This window comes from Dromiciops gliroides, chromosome 4, assembly GCF_019393635.1.
Source record: "Dromiciops gliroides isolate mDroGli1 chromosome 4, mDroGli1.pri, whole genome shotgun sequence".
In the NCBI taxonomy this organism is placed as follows: domain Eukaryota; kingdom Metazoa; phylum Chordata; class Mammalia; order Microbiotheria; family Microbiotheriidae; genus Dromiciops; species Dromiciops gliroides.
In genome coordinates this window covers 244845713-244866097 of record NC_057864.1, presented here as the reverse complement: position 1 = coordinate 244866097, position 20385 = coordinate 244845713, and the positions used below count along the sequence as shown (strand labels likewise).

Below are 20385 nucleotides of genomic sequence, written 5' to 3'. Positions count from 1 at the left end.
AAGACATCAGAGAGGCTTGATACTTTGAAATGTGGGGGATGACCCTTCACAATTCTCTCCCAAACGTTAAAACTTTTTTTTTCCACTACCACACATTCCACATTTAATCCTGTTGATCTTCTTTGCAAACTTTCACACATAAGCCTTTTAAAAAAATTTCCATTGCCATCACTGTGCCCTAGGCCCTCACTCGCCTAGACTTTTTTTTTGGGGGGGGGGCAGGGCAATGAGGGTTAAGTGACTTGCCCAGGGTCACACAGCTAGTAAGTGTCAAGTGTCTGAGGACGGATTTGAACTCAGGTACTCCTGAATCCAGGGCCGGTGTGTTATCCACTGCGCCACCTAGCTGCCCCCCTCGTAGACTTTTACAGTAAATACTAAGAGGTCTTTCCACCAGATTAATCTCCTTTACACAAAAATCTGATAATATGACTCCTTTACTCAAAACTCTTCAATGCTTTCCTACCATTTATCAAAGTTCACAATCCTTAAGCCTGGAAAACAAAGTTCTTCAATCTGACATAATCCTGCCTTTCTTTCTTTCTTTTTTTAAAATTCTATTGATGCCTTCTGTTTTTACAGCAATCATTTCTGCATATTCCTGTTTTTCAAAGTGTACATGCATGTACATGTGTTCAACCACACAGACACACACACACAGAGTTCTCCCTTATAAAAACAAACACAAAAAATAGTTAAGCCAACTACTGAGAGAAACCAATGTTTTTGCCTTTAATTTCTTTCCCTTATTTTATGGTATTTGCAAATAATAGTCAGGAATGGGAACATCATAGTTCCCATTTCTCCACCACAATCTCACTTTTCCAGAATTATCTAATACTACTCTTGTCTTCATGTGTACTGTGCTCTAACCAAATCTCTTTTGATTCTGTACTTTCCATGTACTTTATTCATGCAAGGAATATTCTCCCCTGACATCTTCACCTATTTAAAACTTGCGTGTCCTTTAAGGCTCAGCTCATATGCCATCTCTTCCACGAAGCTTTTTCTTTTTCTCCAGTCCAAAAAAATAAATAAATCCTCATCTCCCTCCTTGTCTGCAAAGGATTTCATTTATCAACTATTATCAAGTATTGGTTTGTAACATTTTCTACTATAATTATTTATGTGCCATATCATCAAAATATTTTGTCAACTGCATGAGGGTAGGGAACATACCTTATTTATCTCTGCACCTATCCCAGTAGGGCCTGGCTTAATGCTCTGAACATAAAAGACATAAAATGTTTATTAAAGGTGACACTGGGTACTCCTGGCTTATCTATCATACCACTTCGAATTACAGAAATGAGCATCTTAAAGACATAAATGGGTCCAGAGCAACTGACCTCTGTCCTGAAGCCAGGGCAATGGGGGACTGTCCATTGGGGGGCCGAGGCTCTTCACATGTTCTCATCTCTACTTCTACTTTATCCAGACACTGCAAGGAAAGCCAATGAGAAGTGAATGCTCAGCAAAGCACACACTAGAATAAAAAGATCTTGGGATCAAGAGGCTTGGAGGTAGAAGAAACGTTAAGAGATTATATAATACAACCACCACATCTTACAGATCAAGAAACCCAGAAGGGTAAACAACTTGACTAAGGTCACAAGGTAGTAAGTAACATAGCTGGGATTTGACTCCAAATACACTGTTCTTTTTATAACATCACACTGCTTTTCTCAATTATTCCCAGCATTATCCAGTTCTATCTTCTTTTCTCTCACTCAGATGGTTCATTTTTATATATAAGAAAACTGTAGCTGAAAGATGTTCAATATCTTGCCCAAGGTCATACACTAACAAGTGGATGAGACAGGATCTCCTAAATCCAAACCCAGCGCTTCTTCCATTTTATAATGAACTCAGATCCCTGCTGGAGAGATTCTTGGAAAAAGTCAAAACTAGAGAACTCAGAGGTTTTGATTTCTTTCTTGAGCTATATCCACTGTACCACAAAGACCTTTAGGGCTAATCAAGCAACAGCCAAAATGTCTTCAGAAAAACCCAAAAGACAATAAGCAGAAGCCTACTGTTCCGAAAGGAAGAAACAAAGCTATGAGCCTGAAGTCTCCTCAGAAGTGTAAATGAATTTTACTTGTGCCTTTACTTGTGGGGCCAACGTGCTACCATTTAATACTCATTGTCTCACCGTGGGACCTATAGAGAATAAAAAATTAGGGCAACTAAGAATGGGAGTTCACTGGCTTCTTTGTCAAAAGAAGAAAAAAGCTCAGTCCTAAGAATAAAAAAGGCTCCAGCCTAATTTTCAGAATTATTCAATATTATTCCCTTTCAAATACTCTGCTTCAGCGAAATCAACCTATTTATTGTTCTCTGAAGTCACCATTTCATCTTCCACCTTTAAGCTTTTGTATAGGTAATTTCCTTCTCCTGTCCCTTTTTTTCTTAATAGTATTTCATTTCTCCCTCCCACAATTACATGTAAAAATAGTTTTCAACATTCATTTTTATAAGATTTTGAATACCAATTTTTTCTCCCTCTCTCTCTTCTTCCCCACTCCCCAAGACAGGAAGCAATCTGATATAGGTTATATATGTACAATCATATGAAAGAAGAATCAGAACAAAAGGGAAAAACTACAAGAAAGAAAAAAAACCACACAACAAAAAAGTGAAAATAGTGTGCTTCAATCTGTGTTCAGACTCCATAGTTCTTTTTCTGGATATGGAGAACATTTTCTGTCATGAATCTTTTGGAATTGTCCTGGATCATTATATAACAGTTGATCATCACACAATGTTGCCATTACTGTGTACAATGTTCTCTTGGTTCTGCCCATTTCACTCAGCATCGGTTCAGGTAAGCCTTTCCAGGTTTTTCTGAAATCTGCTTGCTCATTATTTCTTATAGCACAATAGTATTCCATTACATTCATATACCACAACCTGTTCAGCCATTCCCCAATTGATGGGCAACCCCTCAATTTCCAATTCCTTGCCACCACAAAAGAGAAGCTAGAAATATTTTTGTGCATGTGGGTCCTTTTCCCTTTTCTATGGTCTCTTTGGGATACAGATCTAGTAGTGGTATTACTGGGTCAAAGGGTATTCACAGTCCCAGAGCCCTTTGGGCATCGTTCCAAATTGCTGTCCAGAATGGTTGGATCAGTTCACAACTCCACCAACAATGCATTACTGTTCCAAATTTTCCACAGCTTCTCCAACATTTATTATTTTCCTTTTCTGTGATATTAGCCAATCTGATACGTGTGAGGTTGGACCTCAGAGTTGTTTTAATTTGCATTTCTCTAATCAATAGAGCATTTTTTTTATGTGGCAATAGATAGCTTTGATTTCTTCATGTGAAAATTGCCTGTTCATATCCTTCTAATTTTGGCTGCATTGCTTCTGTTTGTATAAAACCATTTCAATTTAATGTAATCAGAATCATCCATTTTGCATTTCATAATATTCTCTAACTCTTGTTTTTGGTCATAAATTCTTCTCCTCTCCATAGATCTGAGAGGTAAACTATTCCTTCCTCTCCTAATTTACCTATGGTATCACACTTTATGTCTAAATCATGTACCCATTTTGACCTTATTTTAGTATACAGTCTAAGATGTTGGTCTATGCCTAGTTTCTGCCATACTATCTTCCCGTTTTCCCAGCAGTTTTTGTCAAATCCTGAGTTTCTATCGCGGAAACTGGAGTCTTTTGGTTTATCAAACAGTAGATTACTATAGTCACTTACCACTGTGTCTGGTGTGCCTATCCTATTCCATAGATCCACCTCCCTATTACTTAACCAGTACCAAATAGTTTTGATGACTGCCACTTTATAGTATAGCTTCAGATTCGGTATGACTAGCCCATCTTCATGTGCATTTAAAAAAATTTCCCTACCAAAAAACCCAAAAAAAATATTTCCCTTGATATTCTTGACCTTTTGTTCTTCCAGATGAATTATTTTTTTTTCTAGCTTCATAAAATAATTTTTAGGTAGTCTGATTAGTATGGCACTGAATAAGTAAATTAATTTAGGTAGAATTGTCATTTTTATTATATTAGCTCAGCCTATCTATGAGCAACTGATATTTTTCCAATTATTTAGATCTGATTTTATTTGTGTGAAAAGTGTTTTGTAACTATGTTCATAGAGTTCTTGGGTTTAGACTTCCAAGTATTTTATATTGTCTACTGCTACTTTAAATTAAGTTTCTCTATCTCTTGCTGCTGAGCTTTGTTGGTCATGTATAGAAATACTGATGATTGATGTGGATTTATTTTATATCCTGCCACTTTGCTAAAGTTGTTAATTGTTTCAAGTAGTTTTTTACTTGATTCTCTAAGTACACCATCATATCATCTGCAGAGTGATAGTTTTGTTTCCTCCTTGCCTATTCTAATTCCTTTAATTTCTTTTTCTTCTCTTATTGCTAAAGCTAACATTTCTAGTACAATATTAAATAAGAGAGGTGATAATGGACATCCCTGTTTCACCCCTGATCTTACTGGGAATGCCTCCAATTTATCCCCATGACACATAATGTTTGCTGATGGTTTTAGGTAGATACAGCTTATTATTTTAAGGAAAGCTCCACTTATTCCTATGCTTTTTAGTGTTTTTAATAGGAATGAATGCTATATTTTGTCAAAAGCTTTCGCTGCATCTATAGAGATAATCATATGATTTTGGTTAGTTTTGTTATTGATGTGGTTGATTATTTTTATAGTTTTCCTAATATTGAACCAGCCCTGCATTCCTGGTATAAATCCCACCTGGTCACAGTGTATTATCCTGGTGATGAATTGCTATAATCTTCTTGTTAATATTTTAGTCAAGATTTTTGCATCGATATTCACTAGGGAAATTGGTCTATAATTTTTTTTCTCTGTTTTAGCTTCCCCTGGTTTAGGTATCAACACCATATTTGTGTCATAAAAGGAATTTGGTAGAACTCCTTCACTTATTTTTCCAAATAATTTGTATATTATTAGAATTAATTGTTCTTTAAATGTTTGGTAGAATTCACTTGCAAATCCATCTGACCCTGGAGATTTTTTCTTAGGAGTTCACTGATCGCTTGTTCAATTTCTTTTTCTAAGATGGGCTTTTTTAAAGGATTTTCTTTCCTCTTCGGTTAATCTGGGCAGTTTATATTTTTGTACATATTCATCCATTTAATTTAGATTGTCAAATTTACTGGCATACAGTTGAGTAAAATAGCTCCTAATTATTGTTTTAATTTCCGCTTCACTGGTGGTGAATGCACCTATATATATATATATATAATATATTCAACTATAATTCAGTAGTTTCCTTACTTTTACTTTTATTAATCTCCTTTGATTTTCAGGATTTCTAATTTAGTATTTGATTGGGGATTTTAAAATTTGTTCTTTTTTAGATGCATGCCTAATTCATTGATCTCATTTTTCTCTATTTTATTCATGTAAGCATTTAGAGAGATAAAATTTTCCCTAAGAACTGCTTTGGCTGCATCCCATAAGTTTTGGTATGTTGTCTCATTATTGTCATTCTCTTGTTATTGATTGTTTCTAAGATTTGTTGTTTGACCCACTCATTCTTTAGGATGAGATTATTTATTTTCGGGGGCAGCTAGATGGCGCAGTGGATAGAGCACTGGCCCTGGAGTCAGGAGTACCTGAGTTCAAATCTGGCCTCAGACACTTAACACTTACTAGCTGTGTGACCCTGGGCAAGTCACTTAACCCCAATTGCCTCACTAAAAAAAAAACCAAACTGATTTAGAGATTATTTATTTTCCAATTAATTTTCAGTCTATCTTTCCATGGCTCTTTATTACATGTAATTTTTTTTGCATCATGATCTGAGAAAGATGCATTCACCATTTCTGCCTTTCTACATTTGACTGTGAGGTTTTTGTGCCCTAATACATGGTCAGTTTTTGTGTATATGCCATATGCCACAGGCCACTGAGAAAAAGATTTATTTTTTTCTATCCTTATTCAGTTTTCTCCAGAGTTCTGTCATATTTAATTTTCTAAAATTCTATTCACCTCCTTAACTTCTTTCTTATTAATTTTGTGGTTAGATTTATCTAGTTGTGAAAGGAAGAGGTTGAGATCCCTTACTAATATAGTTTTGTTATTTCTTCCTGTAACTCATTTAAATTCTTGTCTAAGAATCTGGATGCTGTATCACTTGGTGCATACATGTTTAGTACTGATATTGCTTCATTGTCTGTGGTATCTTTTAGCAAGATGTAGTTTCCTTCCTAATCTCTTTTAATTAGGTCAATTTTTGTTTTAGCTTTGTCTGAGATAAGGATTGTTACCCCTGCTTTTTTTTTCCCTTAACTTCAGCTGAAATGTAATATATTCTGCTCCAACCTTTTACCTTTACTTTGTGTATATTTCTGTTTCAAATGTGTTTCTTGTAAACAACATATTGTAGGATTCTATTTTTTGTTTGTTTGTTTGGTTTTGTTTTTTTGTGGGGCAATAAGGGTTAAGTGACTTGCCCAGAGTCACACAGCTAGTAAAGTGTCATGTGTCTGAGGCAGTATTTGAGCCGGTGCTTTATCCACTGCACCACCTAGCTGCCCCCTGGATTCTGGTTTTTAATCCACTCTGCTTTTTGCTTCTGTTTTAGGGGAGAGTTCATCCCATTCACATTCACAGTTATAATTACTGTGTATTTCCCTCCATCCTCTTTTCCCCTTTGTTTGTACTTTTTTTCTTCTTTCACCCTATTCCTCCTCACCAGTGTTTTGCTTTTGACCATTGCTTTCCTCAATCTGCCCTCCCTTTTCTTTCCCCTTTCCATCCCTGTTTCTGCCCTCTTTTCTATCAGTACCACCCTTTTCCCCTTACCCTTTTACTTCCTTAAAGAGTAAGCTAAGTTTCTTTATCCAAATGGGTATGTTATTCCCTCTTTGAGCCAAATCTGATGAGAGTCAGGTTGAAACAATGCTCACCCCTCCCCTTCTTTCCCTCTATTTTAATAGTTTTTTTTTGTGCCTCTTCATATAATGTAATTAACCCCATTCCACATTCCCTTCTTTCTCCTCCCCCTATTCTCCTTTTATTCTGCCCCTTCAGTTTCTTTATTTCATCACATCAAAGTCAATTTAATAACTATACCCTAATAGAGATATAGATCTTAAGAGTTAAAGGTATTATCTTCCCTTATAGGGATGTAATTAATTTAACCTTACTGAATAACCTTTTTTCCCCCGTTTACCTTTTTATACTTCTCTTGAGCCTTGTATTTGAAGTTCAAATTGTCTCTCCAGTTCTGATCTTTTCTTCAGGAAACCTTGGAAGTCCCTTATTTCATTGAATGCTCCTTTTCCCCTGAAAGATAATGCTCAATTTTGCTGGGTAGTTGATGCTTGGTTGTAATCCAAGCTCCTTTGCCTTTCAGAATATCATATTCTAAGTCTTCTGATCCTTTAATGTTGAAGCTGCCAGGTCCTGTGTAATCCTGACTGTGGCTCCATGATATTTAAATTGTTTCTTTCTGGCTGCTTGTAGTATTTTCTCCTTTACCTGATAATTCTGGAATTTCACTACAATATTCCTTGGAGTTTTCCTTTTGGGGTCTCTTTCAGGAGGTGATTAGTGGATTCTTTCAATGATGATTTTATCCTCTGATTCTACAATATCAGGGCAGTTCTCCTTGGTGATTTCCTGGAAGATATTGACTCTTTTCTTGATCATGGCTTTCAGGTAGTCCAATAATTTTTAGACTGTCTCTCCTGGATCTATTTTCCAGGTCAGTTGTCTTTTCAATGAGGTATTTCAAATTTTCTTCTATTTTTTCAGTCTTCTGGTTCTGCTTGACTGATTTTTGGTGTCTTATGGAGTCATTAGCTTCTGTCCGCCCAATTCTAATTTTTAAGGCATTATTTTCCTCAGTAAGCTTTTGTACTTCCTTTTCCATTTGGCTAATTCCCCCCCACCCCAATTTGGCCAATTGTTTTTTTTTTTTTAAGGAATTGTTTTCTTCAGTCAATTGTTGTGCTTCCTTTTCCAAGCTGTTGATTCTTTTTTTCATAATTTTCTTGTGTAACTCTCACTTCTTTCATTTCTTTTCCTATTTTTTCTTCTACCTCTCTCATCTGATTTTTTTGGGGGGGGGATGGGGCAATGAGGGTTAAATGACTTGCCCAGGGTCACACAGCTAGTAAGTGTCAAGTGTCTGAGGTCAGATTTGAACTCAGGTCCTCCTGAATCCAGGGCTGGTGCTTTTTCTACTGTACCATCTAGCTGCCCCCTCATTTCATTTTTAAAAGCCTTTTTGAGCTCTTCTAAGAAGGCTTTTTGGTCTTGAGACTAATTTATCTTCCCCCTTGAGGCTTCACATGTAGGCATTTTGACAGTATTCTCCTCATTTGAGTTTGTGTTTTAGTTTTCCCTGTCACCATAGAAGCTGTCAATGGTAAGGGTCCTTTTCTGTTTCTTACTCATATTGTAGCCTATTTTTAAACTTAAAAAGCTGAGGTCTGCTCCTGGAGCACAGGGGCCACTGTTGCAAGCTTTTTGTGCTGGGGGATAGGGGCCTGGTCACTGGTTTTCTGCTCTGAGGCCTCTATGGCTTGTAGATTCCTCACTGCCCTGGGCTTTTTCCCTGTGCTGGGATGGCTTGGCCAAGTTGCACCTGTCCTGTGGGTGGTTCTCTAGCTGGCAGTTTGCCCTCTCAGCTAGGGCTGGCGGGTCTCACATATGGCCTCTTGTGCCACCAGCTTTCTGAGCCAGGACCGAGAGGTCTCAGCTACTGATTTATGCTGTGGCCAGAAGCCTCCTGCTGACTTGCCCAGACCTCCTCCACAGTGTGCTATGCTGAGCTGTGCTATGTTGCACTGCCCTCCCCTTTTGCCCAAGTGAGACAGACCTTTCCTGAAGTCTTCTAAATTATCTGAAGTTGGAAGATTGTGTCTCTGTCTTTTTGTAGGTTCTATAGTTCCAGAATCCATTTAGAGGCTTGAGTTAATGTTGTTTTTGAGGGGAAACTCAGTCATTCTCTAACTGTCAGGCATCCCCTAAATTTCCAATTCTTTGTCACCACAAAAAGAGCTTGCGTAAGTTATTTAAAATGCCTGCAATGTGCTCCCTCCTCATATCTTATTCTTAACTCTAAGTTCCCTTCAAGGATCAACTAAAGTAACGCTTCTTATAGGGAGCATTTACTGATCCCCCTTTGTATTCTTTTTCTTCTCAGATTATATTGTCTTTATAGATGTGTTTAACCAGTGAATCTTCCAAGGAAACTATAAGTGCCTTGAGGAAACATACTGTTTTTCACTTTTGTCTCTATATCCCTAGCAACTTTCATGGTGCCTTGCAGTAGTAGGCACTTAATAAATGCTTTAGGAAATGAACTGATTCCAGAGATAATACCTGAGAAAGTTCTGAGAAGGGGCTTCAAAACTAACAGACTAATAAATAGCCAACTGATCTAGTCAGTTCCTTTTAAATTTTAGTAGGTTTTTAAGATTCATTATAATTTTCCATTGCTTGCTTCCCTGGAGTAACAGGTAACAAAAGACCTAGGGGGGAAAAAAAACCTAAAGCAACTGTCATGTGTTGCACACACAAAAAAAGAAAGTCATGTGAATCTATTTCCCAATCTGCAAGGAGACCTGAGTGATAAGACATCCAAATGAAAAATCAGACCTAATGGTAGCACTAGTAGGGTTAAAAAAAAAAAAAAGTAAAAGGCAAACCAAATCCCTCAGGCCCTGAGAAGTTGTTATTGTGTTGTTTCAGTTGTATCCAACTTTTTGTGACTCCTTTTGGGGTTTTCCTGGCAAAGATACTAGCATGGTTTGCCATTTTCTTCTCCAGACCATTTTACAGATGAGGAACTGAGGCAAATGGGATTAAGTGACTTGCCCAGGGTCTCACAGCTACTAAATGTCTGAGACGGTTTTTGAACTCATGAAGATAAGTCTTCCTGATTACAACAAGCCCAGTGTTCTCTATCCATCATTTTTATATCCACAGAAAGGTCTTCTAAGCTTCTAGCCTATCCTAGCTATTTAGCTGGTCAGTGTTAAAAGAACTATGGCTGCACGAAATAATCAAATGTACCTTGCTTGTCCACCTTTAACCAGCTCTTTCAGGAAGTTAGGTGATAAGCCTTATTTGATTAGATAAAATAAAAGAACTACATTTCCAGAGGAAAGGCTGTGGATTCACAACATGGTGCAATGGAAAGACCACTGGATTTGGAGTTGGAAGACAAGAGTTCAAATTCTAGATGTGATGCAATCTAGGTGAATGACCACTAGCAAGGTGTTTCACCTATCCAAGCTTATTTCCTCATCTATAAAACTGGTATAAAACCTACATTGTTTCTAACCACAGTTACTGTGAGGAAAAATGCTTTAAAAATCTTAACATTACATCAGCTATTATTATATGAACCATTATTGTTATTACCAGACAGATTGGATGTGTCTTCAGCTTTGTCCATTGGATCTGAATAGAAAGAAAGAGGAAGGAATTAATAAAGTTTCCCTTCCAAGTGGAACTACCTAGCCAATAAAGTTGCCAGCTGTCTAAAGCCCATGCTTACCCTGATGGAGGCCTTGTTGCAGAAGACCCGAGTGATAGCTAACCATGTGGGAAGTTCTAGTACATTCTGCAGAACCTCTTCATCCAGCTCCAGGTTGGTCAGTTGGCCCTCCCCTTTTAGAGTACTCAGGTTGATTTTGTCAGGTGACAAATTCTTAGTAAATCTGATGGAATTGAAAATGAGAATCAATTACTTCCTCTGGGCATCAGCTAAATGGACTCCAGCTCATAATATTTCAGTGCTTGGGGCAAAATCCTGCCTCTGATTAAGACTTTTTTTTTTTTTTTTTGCAGGGCAATGGGGGTTAAGTGACTTGTCCAGGGTCATACACCTAGTAAGCGTCAAGTGTCTGAAGCCGGATTTGAACTCAGGTACTCCTGAATCCAGGGCCGGTGCTTTATCCACTGTGCCACCTAGCCGCCCCTGATTAAGACATTTAACAATAAGCCTATAGATATTTTATCCTATATGTATCACCCCTTTCCTGCACTCGAGGCCTAGGGAACCTCCAATGATTCAGAAAAACTGAGGTCTTCACAAGTTTAGTTCTTAAGAACTCTAAATAAAAGATGTTTGGAAAACTGTCAGTTTGAGCAATTTTCATTACTGTTCCCTCCACAAGTTTTATTCATTTTCTAGTCATACTAATCATAAAGTCAAACATTTACATAAACAGCATAATAAAATTAAAATATTTTGCTAAAAATTATAAAAAAGAAATAAGCAGATAAAGTCAGCAAAGTAGCAGAGTACATCAGTTACTAAGAGAAGATGAGGGCAAAAAAAGCTACCCAGTAATATAAGCTGTGGAGAATAAGGAAAGAAGAAACAGGACATCAACACAAGAAAAGTAAGAATCTCGTTCAAGTTAAGTGTGAAGAGGTGATAATTAAGCTTAACGTTCCATTCATGCCACAGCAAGTAAATAATATTATTGTTATTACAATATTAATAGTAGAGGAATGAAAAGTATAGAGACACAGCAAGAAAATTATTTTTACAAGATCAAGACATATATATTCAACCTAGATTTAGCCCAATTTTTTTAGTCTTGTCAAGATCTTTTTAAATATTAACTCTAATCCTGCATGCTAACTAGGTTTCCAAACTGTGCATCACTTAAAAATTTGATAAGACCATTTATATATTTATTAAAGATATTAATGACAATGATAACATACATAAAGTCAAACATCTATTCCTAGGCCATTCCACTGGCAACTTTCTCCCATTTTGACATGACCCATAAATAATCAACCATTCTTTAAGTCCAAGTATTCACATAGTTCCAAACTCATCTAACTGGACTACTGTCTAGCCCCTATTTCTCCATCTTTTCCCCAAAACTTTATCAAATACTTTGTTAAAATCTAGACAAACTGTAGCTTTCCCTGCATCTCCTAGTAATCCTGTCAAAAAAAGAAAATAAGATTAGTCTAGTATGACCTGACATAATGAAATATATTTTCCAAACCCCAAATCTCAAAAAAGTGGTAGCTTCCTTTAACTTTCACACATATAAACATGTTTATTCCTATAATTTAATAACAAAAAGTAACACTTCAACTAGTTTAAAAGTTCCTTGTACTTTTAAGTAAAATACCCAAAATACAATGGCCTATATAGATGGCCAATATTAAAAAATAATTTGTTTGCGGGGCAGCTAGGTGGTGTAGTGGATAGAGTACCGGTCCTGGATTCAGGAAGACCTTAGTTCAAATCTGGCCTCAGACACTTAACACTTACTAGCTGTGTGACCCTGGGCAAGTCACTTAACCCCAATTGTGGTTTGCCATTTACTTCTTCAGTTCATTGTACGGATAAAGAATTGAGACACACAAGGTTATTAAGTTATTTGCTCAGGGTCACACAGCTAGTAAATAACTGAGGCCAGATTTGAACTCAAAGATGATTCTTCCTGATTCCAAGCCCAGTGCTCTATCCACTGTACCACCTAGTTGCCCCTCAATCAGGTCAGCCCAGACCTAAATTCAGAAAAATATCAAGGCCATTCCAAGCCATTCAATAGGTCAATGTATCCAAGAGATTAATTGGCAATCCACAAGTGAAGTTACCTGAATATTTTAATGAAACCCATTTGGAAGATACTTGTGAAGCCTGGCCCCAACTCTCCTGCCATCCTTTGCAGAAGTGATGGAGGGTGAAGTGGGGAAGTTAAGGGGTATGGAACATTAAATTTAATGTCAGATTTTTAAAATACATTTGTTGGTTTTGCTAATTTTTCTTTTTAAAAAATCTGTTAGATGGAATGGTTCTGTAGGAGAAGAGAGGGGAAGTGATACAGGTAGAAATCTAGGCAATTAAAAAACAAATGTAAGGTACATGTGTTACCCATGTAGGCTTTGTGTATATCCACATGGGTCTTTCTAAATCTGACTCACAAGAAGATAAAAAGAGTTATGTCTAGAGTCTTGACTGGCCCTTTCCAAGAAAGACCTTGATTCCAGCCAGGAAGGAAGCTAGAGAAGGGTCTATAAGTCCAGCCCACTCTGTTCTCCTCAGAGAGGGGAAACTGGACCAGACTGATGTCTATCTGTCTCTCTAAATATTGTTCATCTAAAGGAAATAATTTTTAAGTTCAAGCTGATTTTCTTGGTTGCCATCCTTTTTTTGGGGGGGGGGGTAGAGTAACGGAGGTTAAGTGACTTGCCCAGGGTCACACAGCTAGTAAGTGTAAGTATCTGAGGCTAAATTTGAACTCAGGTCTTCCTGAATCTAGGACTGGTGCTTTATCCACTGCGCCACCTAGCTGCCCCTGGTTGCCATCCTTTAATGGGAAAAGGGTGCCTGAACTTTTGTGTGAAGGCCTGACTCACTTTCCGCCAAATGCTAGTTATTTGTGATAGCCTGTGCCTGCAATGAGGGGTGAACCTGGTGAGAGCTCAGGAGAGAAGAGCTTTTCTTCTTCTGGCTTCCAGATTTTTTTTTTTTTAATTTTAAGTGAGGCAATTGGGGTTAAGTGACTTGCCCAGGGTCACACAGCTAGTAAGTGTTAAGTATCTGAGGCTGGATTTGAACTCAGGTACTTCTGACTCCAGGGCCGGTGCTCTATCCACTGCGCCACCTAGTTGCCCCCCCTGGCTTCCAGATTTAAAAGAGGACACTCTTGATTCCAGGACTCTTCAGAGAAAGGTCCCAGGAGACAGAAAGACTTTGGGAAGAAACTAACAAAAGGCTATCACAAATAGTGAACAGCAAATAAACCCACTGATCCAAGCCAACTACAAAGGGAGATTGGAGGAGTTGTATAGGTAAGAATATGCCAGGCAATATACAGAGTTAATTGCACTCCCACTGGAAGTCAGATATCTCAACTCAACCAAGAGTCATCTGTCTCCTAGCTTCTTAAATTGTGGGTCACAATTCCACATGGGGTAACGTAACTGAATGTGGGGGTCACAAAAAATTTGGCAACAGTAAAAGATTATGTATACCTATTTTGTATGCCTATATACAGGCATAAAAATTTCTTGAGCAAAAAAGGGTCATGAGTGGAAAAAGTTTAAGAAGCCCCAATCTAACTCACCCAAAAGGAGGTTTTCTAACATTTCTAGTGCAGCAAACTGAATAAAGGTACGTAATTGAGACAACAATTCCTCTAAAGGTTAGTTTCTTCCCAATGTCTTTCTCTCCCTTCAGGCAACTCTATGAAGAGAACCTGGAATCAAGAATGCATTCTTTTGAATCTGGAAGCCAGAAGAAGAAAAGTTCTCCTCTCTCATAATCTCACCCATTTTATACCTCAGGCACAGAACACTGAGTAAACACCTTCCATCAAAGAGGAGAATATTAAGCAAATAATTAGGTTTGAGCCCTAGGTTACATAAAAATATAAACAAAAATCTATTTTTTACAAAAGATATTTGTAAAAATCAATCACAATTTTTTACTGTTTTGCTTAACTTTTAAAAGATTATATTTTATTGAGATTTTTAAGAGACCTTATCTATTTTGCTAAAATTTACAGATGTTTTAAAAAGGTATTTGTGAGACAGTCTTTGAGACTGGCCACTGATAAACTGGAAAAGACAAAACTAGTTTCCATCTTTTATTAGAGTTTGTTTCTTTTTAAAAATTCTGGACCAAATACCAAATAACAAAATAACAAACAAACAAATCAACACGCCCCCCCCCCCGAGCATTTTTATATAAAAGTAGAACAGAAAAAAAGAGGATTGCATACAAAACCACAAATTCCAAACAGCCTGTCTTTTTAAAGTATACAATAAATTTAATGTGCAACTTTCAAAGCCTTCCTGCTTGTCTTTATTTCCTTCTGGCTTTCCCTCTGTTCTCTTTTGTGCATTAAACAAATGCTTCAATGACTTTTTTTTTTCCTTCTCTTTAAAAAAAAAGCAACCACTATTGATAGTGACCCTCTCCCTCTCAAACCCCCATCCCTCAATGGAAAAACAAGGAAAAGAAAATCATTTAACAAATAAGCTGGGCAAACAAAACAAATCCATAAATTAATCATGTTTAAAATGTATTCCTGGGGCAGCTAGGTGGCACAGTGGATAAAGCACAGGCCCTGGATTCAGGAGGACCTGAGTTCAAATCCGACCTCAGACACTTGACACTTACTAGCTGTGTGATCTTGGGCAAGTCACTTAACCCTCATTGCCCTAAAAAAAAAAAAAGGTCCGTATTGTACAAAGAAATATGTACATTCACTTGCTATCCCATTAAGAAGCCTTAAAAAACCTTAAAAGACTCAACTATAGTTTTTCCAGAAATTTGTTCAATTCTGTGTTTTCCCTTTTATCTATCTTTCTGTTGGGATTATCCAAAACTTACAAAGAGGTACTAAAGTCTTCTGTCATTATTGTGTTATTGTCTAGGTCTTCTTGTTAATGTTTCCTTTATGAATTTGGATGTTAAGGTATTTGAGGTGTATATATTTATTATTGATGTTGGTTTATTGTCTATGGTTCCTTTTACCATAAGTTTTCTTTTTTATCCCTTTTAATTTTTTTGAATGGTTGTTTTTGCTTTATCTGATAGCATGATGGTGACCCTGCTTTTTTTGGATTCACTTGATGCATAGTAAATTTTTTCCCAACCCCTCAGTTTTATTTTGTTTGTCTTTGTATTTTAAATGTTTCTTGTAAGCAACAGATTGTAAGGTTTTGTTTTCTTATTCAATCTGTCACTCTTTTTCATTTTACTGGATATTTAATCCATTCATATTTAAATTTATGAGTTATTTAGGTTTATATTCTCCTCCATCTGCTGTAAATAGAATATTATATTCCTTCAGTTACTTTATTTTTTTAAGGTTGTCCTGTTCATACCGGTTCTCTTCCTCTGATCTGAACTTACTCTTTGATCTCCTCTTCTCATCTGTTAGCCCTTATCCTTTGGAGATTTGTTTATTGTTTCTCTCTTTTTTGCTTTTATCTGATTATATATTTCTTGTCACTCTTTCTTCCTCTTAGTCAAGTAGAATTCCCACTCCTCTCCTCCCCTTCAGCAAGTCCTGTTCATTAGTTTAGTTTTGCTTTTTTTTAATGTTTTGTTTTGGTTTTGGTTCTTTGTGGGGCAATGAGGGTTAAGTGACTTGCCCAGTGTCACACAGCTAGTAAGTGCCAAGTGTCTGAGGCCGGATTTGAACTCAGGTCCTCCTGAATCCAGGGCCAGTGCTTTATCCACTGTGCCACCTAGCTGCCCCCCATTAGTTTTTTTATTTCATTTTTTTGTGCACCTTTCCAAAAAGGATTTCTCTTCCTCTCATCATTATCCATTTCTTTCTGTTTTCTCTAGATCTGCATTTTCTGAATCATGACCCCTATAATAATCTGTGCCCTTTCTTTTCTCTGTATTCTTCATACAATCAAAGCTTCCAAAGGAATCCTTTCTAGGATCTCCCCTCTAGGTGCTTTCTACCACTGCTTTGCAGGGCTTACTCCATCTTTTTTCTACATTTACTTGGAAAACTCCCTATGTTCAGGCTGTAACAAATCCTCTGGGTGCTAATTACCCCCAAGGGTTTCAACTCTACCCTCCACCCCCTTCATGACAAGTAGACTTTTTAAGCACCAAATCCCTTAGGTCTCATCCAGTGTAAAGTCCTCATCTCCCTTCACCCTAATAGCATTCATGTGTGGAATTCCTTTCTACCTTTCCTTCCTCCCTCTTACCCAACCTTTGTCAATCTTTCCCTCCTCCTCACCCACCCCCCAGAGGCTCCTCTCTGAGACCACAGAGACCACCTTCACCTCATTGCTAGCCCTTGATTTGACCCTACCACATCACACACTCCTCTCTATTTCCCTACTCTCCTCCCCCAACCCTTTCATGTACCTTCACGTATTGTAATGTATTCCCACAAAAGAAGCCTTTACCTGTAGGTAAGGTATTGCTGAGTTCTGTCTATAATGCCACCTGTCCACCTCTTCACTGTCAGCTCTACCAGATTTCTGCCTTCACCCTTGTCTACTTGTGCACATTTAGAAAGAAGTCTTACTAGTCTTTCTGATGTTACTCTGTTGCTGTTGCTGTCTTTGCTTGCTGCATTTATTCACTCCTTTTTTTTTTTCTAAATTGTTTGAGGTGTTTGAAAAGCCTAATAATCACTTCAGTTCGGGTTTTCTTTCTAAAAATCTTTCAAACTCTTCTTTATTGTTGAATGCCCACTTTTTGTCCTATAAGCTTAAACATAGGATAGGTCATGCTGGGCAGCATCTTGAGCTCCATAGCTCTTTGCCACACATTATTGTACTCCCTCTGTAAAGAAGAGTATTATGTTATGCAAAAGCCCTTTCCTTTATTATCGGAGGGTCTTTCTCCAGATGACTTGCAGAACTTGTGGTTTCTGAATTGAATTAAGTTTAACCACTATGTGTCTTGTAGTTTGTAGACTTGGGTGTTTTGTTTTGTTTTTCTGGAGGTGATATGTGAATTCTTTCAGTTGGAATTTCATTTCCTATGTTCAGAAGTTTTGGACAGTTCTATTATTTCCTTCATTATAGTGATATGGGGTTTTTTTTGTCCTGTCATTTTCTTCTGAGAGATCTATGATCCTTAAGTTGTCTCCATGCTTTCTGTCTTTGTGGCACGTTTTACTTTGATAGTGAGCATATTTTCTTTTAATATTGTTATTTTTTGCTTTTCTCCTTCTAGGCATTCTCTATTGTTCTTTCTTGGTTTTTTGGTGAGGCTTGCAATCATAGATTCAAGTTTTTCTATTCTGCTCATTATTTTTGCTATGCAAGACATAAACTCTGCTCTCATAATTCTCATTTCTCTTTTTTTTTTCTCATTTCTCTTTTAAACTACGCAGGAATAGCATGTTGTGATTTGTGGTTCCATAGGGTCCTCTGTCTCATCAAGTATTGGATCATTTCCCTTTATTTTGTAGTACTTATCCATAGATGCCTGAATTCATTTACTAGATTTGAAGGCTATATTTCCTTCTGGTTTTCCTGTTTTTTTATATGTTTATGTTCAAGGTCTGAGATTTATTCTTCCTGAAATATTTGGTACTTTCAGTCTTTTTCCCTACTTTATTTTCATTATCACTCACATCTCATGCCTTCCCCGATTGTGGTTTCCTTGAGTGCTGGATCTCAAAGGCTCTCAGCCTCCTCCAACAATGAGCAAATCATGGTTCACCAGACTAGGTCTTCTTGCCTCAACTGACTTCTGGGTGGTCAGAACTGGCCCCAGCTGGGTGCTGTGTTCTTTCCTTCAGGCTTTGTGGAGTGCTGCACAGCCCCCTCCCCCCCCCATTCATGTATTCTATCTTGGTGACCTGTCCCACTTCTGTTGTTCCTCAATTCTTTTTTTTTTTTTGGGGGGGGGGTGAGGCAATTGGGGTTAAGTGACTTGCCCAGGGTTACACAGCTAGTGTTAAGTGTCTGAGGTCAGATTTGAACTCAGGTCCTCCTGAATCCTGGGCTAGTGCTCTATCCACTGCGCCACCTAGCTGCCCCTAAAACCAGTCCTTTTTTTTTTTTTTTTTTGGTGGGGCAATGAGGGTTAAGTGACTTGTGCAGGGTCACACAGCTAGTGTGTGTCAAGCATCTGAGGCTGGATTTGAACTCAGGTCCTCCTGAATCCAGGGCCAGTGCTTTATCCACTGTGCCACCTAGCCCCCTGTTCCTCAATTCTTAAGCCGTGCACTGAGAGTTCAGAGCCTATTGTCCCTGACACTGGCAGTTCAACACTTTGCAGCACTGGTGCTTTTAGGCTGTGGTCCCTGGCAAGCTTTTCTTTGGGAAGGAATGGGGCCAGGAAGGAGTGGGACCAAGCTGGCTGTTGAGATGCAAGCAAACTTTTATAGCATGGAGCCAGGTCTAAATAGCACTAGAAGGAGGGGGAGACCAGTGTGGAGAGATGGGCTTTGATGTAAGCCTATGGGGTGTCCTTGAGTCTTGCTGGTAGCATGGGGGATGGGAGAGGTGTGCTGAGTGAGCTCAGGTTCAACGAGCTTCAATTCCTAGTTTTTTTTGATTGATTTTAAACCTTCATTTGGATTCTGGGTGTCCCAAATCATGGAAACAGCTTAAGTCGCTTTATTTTTGGCACAGAATAATTGTTTTGAAGAGGTTTGAGAGGTTATGGGGATTGGAAAAAATATCTAGTCTGCCATTTTGTTTTTCACATGATCTGGAAGTGAAAGTAATTTTTTTTTTAAGCATGAGGGCAGTCTAAACATGTTTATAGGAGACAGGCAATAGATAAGAGACTTAAGATACTAGAAAGAGGGTTGGGGTTTTTTTTCCCCTGAGATGAGAAAATGGGTAGTTGTCTCCTCTCATTGTGGATATAACAGTCAGTCATACTTCTCCTAACCTGTTTGTAGGACAAAGGTCCCAGATCCCCTCTTCCCCCTCAGGTTAGCAAGGTCACATGGTTCAAGGAGCCCTGGTTTCAATAAGGTCCGCTCCAGAGTTGTGTCCATATAAGGAAATATAAGGTCCACTCCTGAGTTATGCCCATATAAAGAAAAGGGGTGGGAATACTTCGTTCTGATTAGCTAGTTTTTGCCTGTAGATTATAACCCTTGAGTAATTGGGCCAGTGATGAAAAAGGGAAGGGTCCATTCGAGTTAGGGACTAGGGTATAAAACAGGGCCTGGGAGCCCCCTTTCGGGGCACCCACTAGCTGCACACTAGGGTGCCTCCTTCTCATGAGAAGAAAATAAAGAGCCTTTGTCACTTCCCTGCTGAGTTCCTGAAAATTATTGAGAAGAGGATGGATTTTTCCTTCACACCTGATAAAAGTATTTTATTATTTTCCAGTTACAGGTAGAGATAGTTTTCAACATTTGTTTATATAAGATTTCCAATTTCAATTTTTTCTCCCTCCCTTCCCTTCCTCCCCTAGACAGCAGGTAATCTGATATAGGTGATATATATAAAATAACAAACATATTTCTGCATTAGTCATGTTATAATAGAAGAATCAGAGCAAAAAAGGAAAAACCTCAAAAAGAACAGCAGCACCAAAAACTAAAGAAATAGTATGGTTCAATCAGCATCCATATTTGACAGTTCTTTTTTTTCCCCTGGATTTGGAGAGCCTTTTCCATCATGAGTCCTTTGGAACTTTCTTGTACTGTTGTATTGGTGAGAAGAATCTAATCTATCACAGTTGATCAACACATAATGTTGATGATACTGTGTATAATGTTCTTCTGATTCTGCTCATCTCACTCATCATCAGTTCATGCAAGTCCATAAGGAAGGGTTTTAAGAAATGTCTGGGGAAGAATAGGGGAGCCCATGATGAATACCTTCTATTTTCTTAGGTATCAGGGAGTCATGAGGACAAAAGGAAGAGGAAGGAAGTTAAAGGTTAAGCAAGGCCACTCAGGTAATACC

At 37.9% G+C, this 20385-nt stretch overlaps 1 protein-coding gene across 2 annotated transcripts in view; it reads right to left on the bottom strand.

Annotated features, from left to right (window-relative positions):
* UHRF1BP1 (UHRF1 binding protein 1) overlaps positions 1-20385 on the bottom strand; it is a 67819-nt gene that overhangs the window by 35113 nt on the left and 12321 nt on the right. For both annotated transcript variants that reach the window (XM_044000261.1, XM_044000262.1), the window contains exons 2-4: positions 10538-10700; positions 10402-10440; positions 1350-1441 (exon numbers count right to left, since the gene is read on the bottom strand). In XM_044000261.1, coding sequence (XP_043856196.1) covers positions 1350-1441; positions 10402-10440; positions 10538-10700 — 294 coding nt within the window. The remainder of the gene's footprint in view (positions 1-1349; positions 1442-10401; positions 10441-10537; positions 10701-20385) is intronic.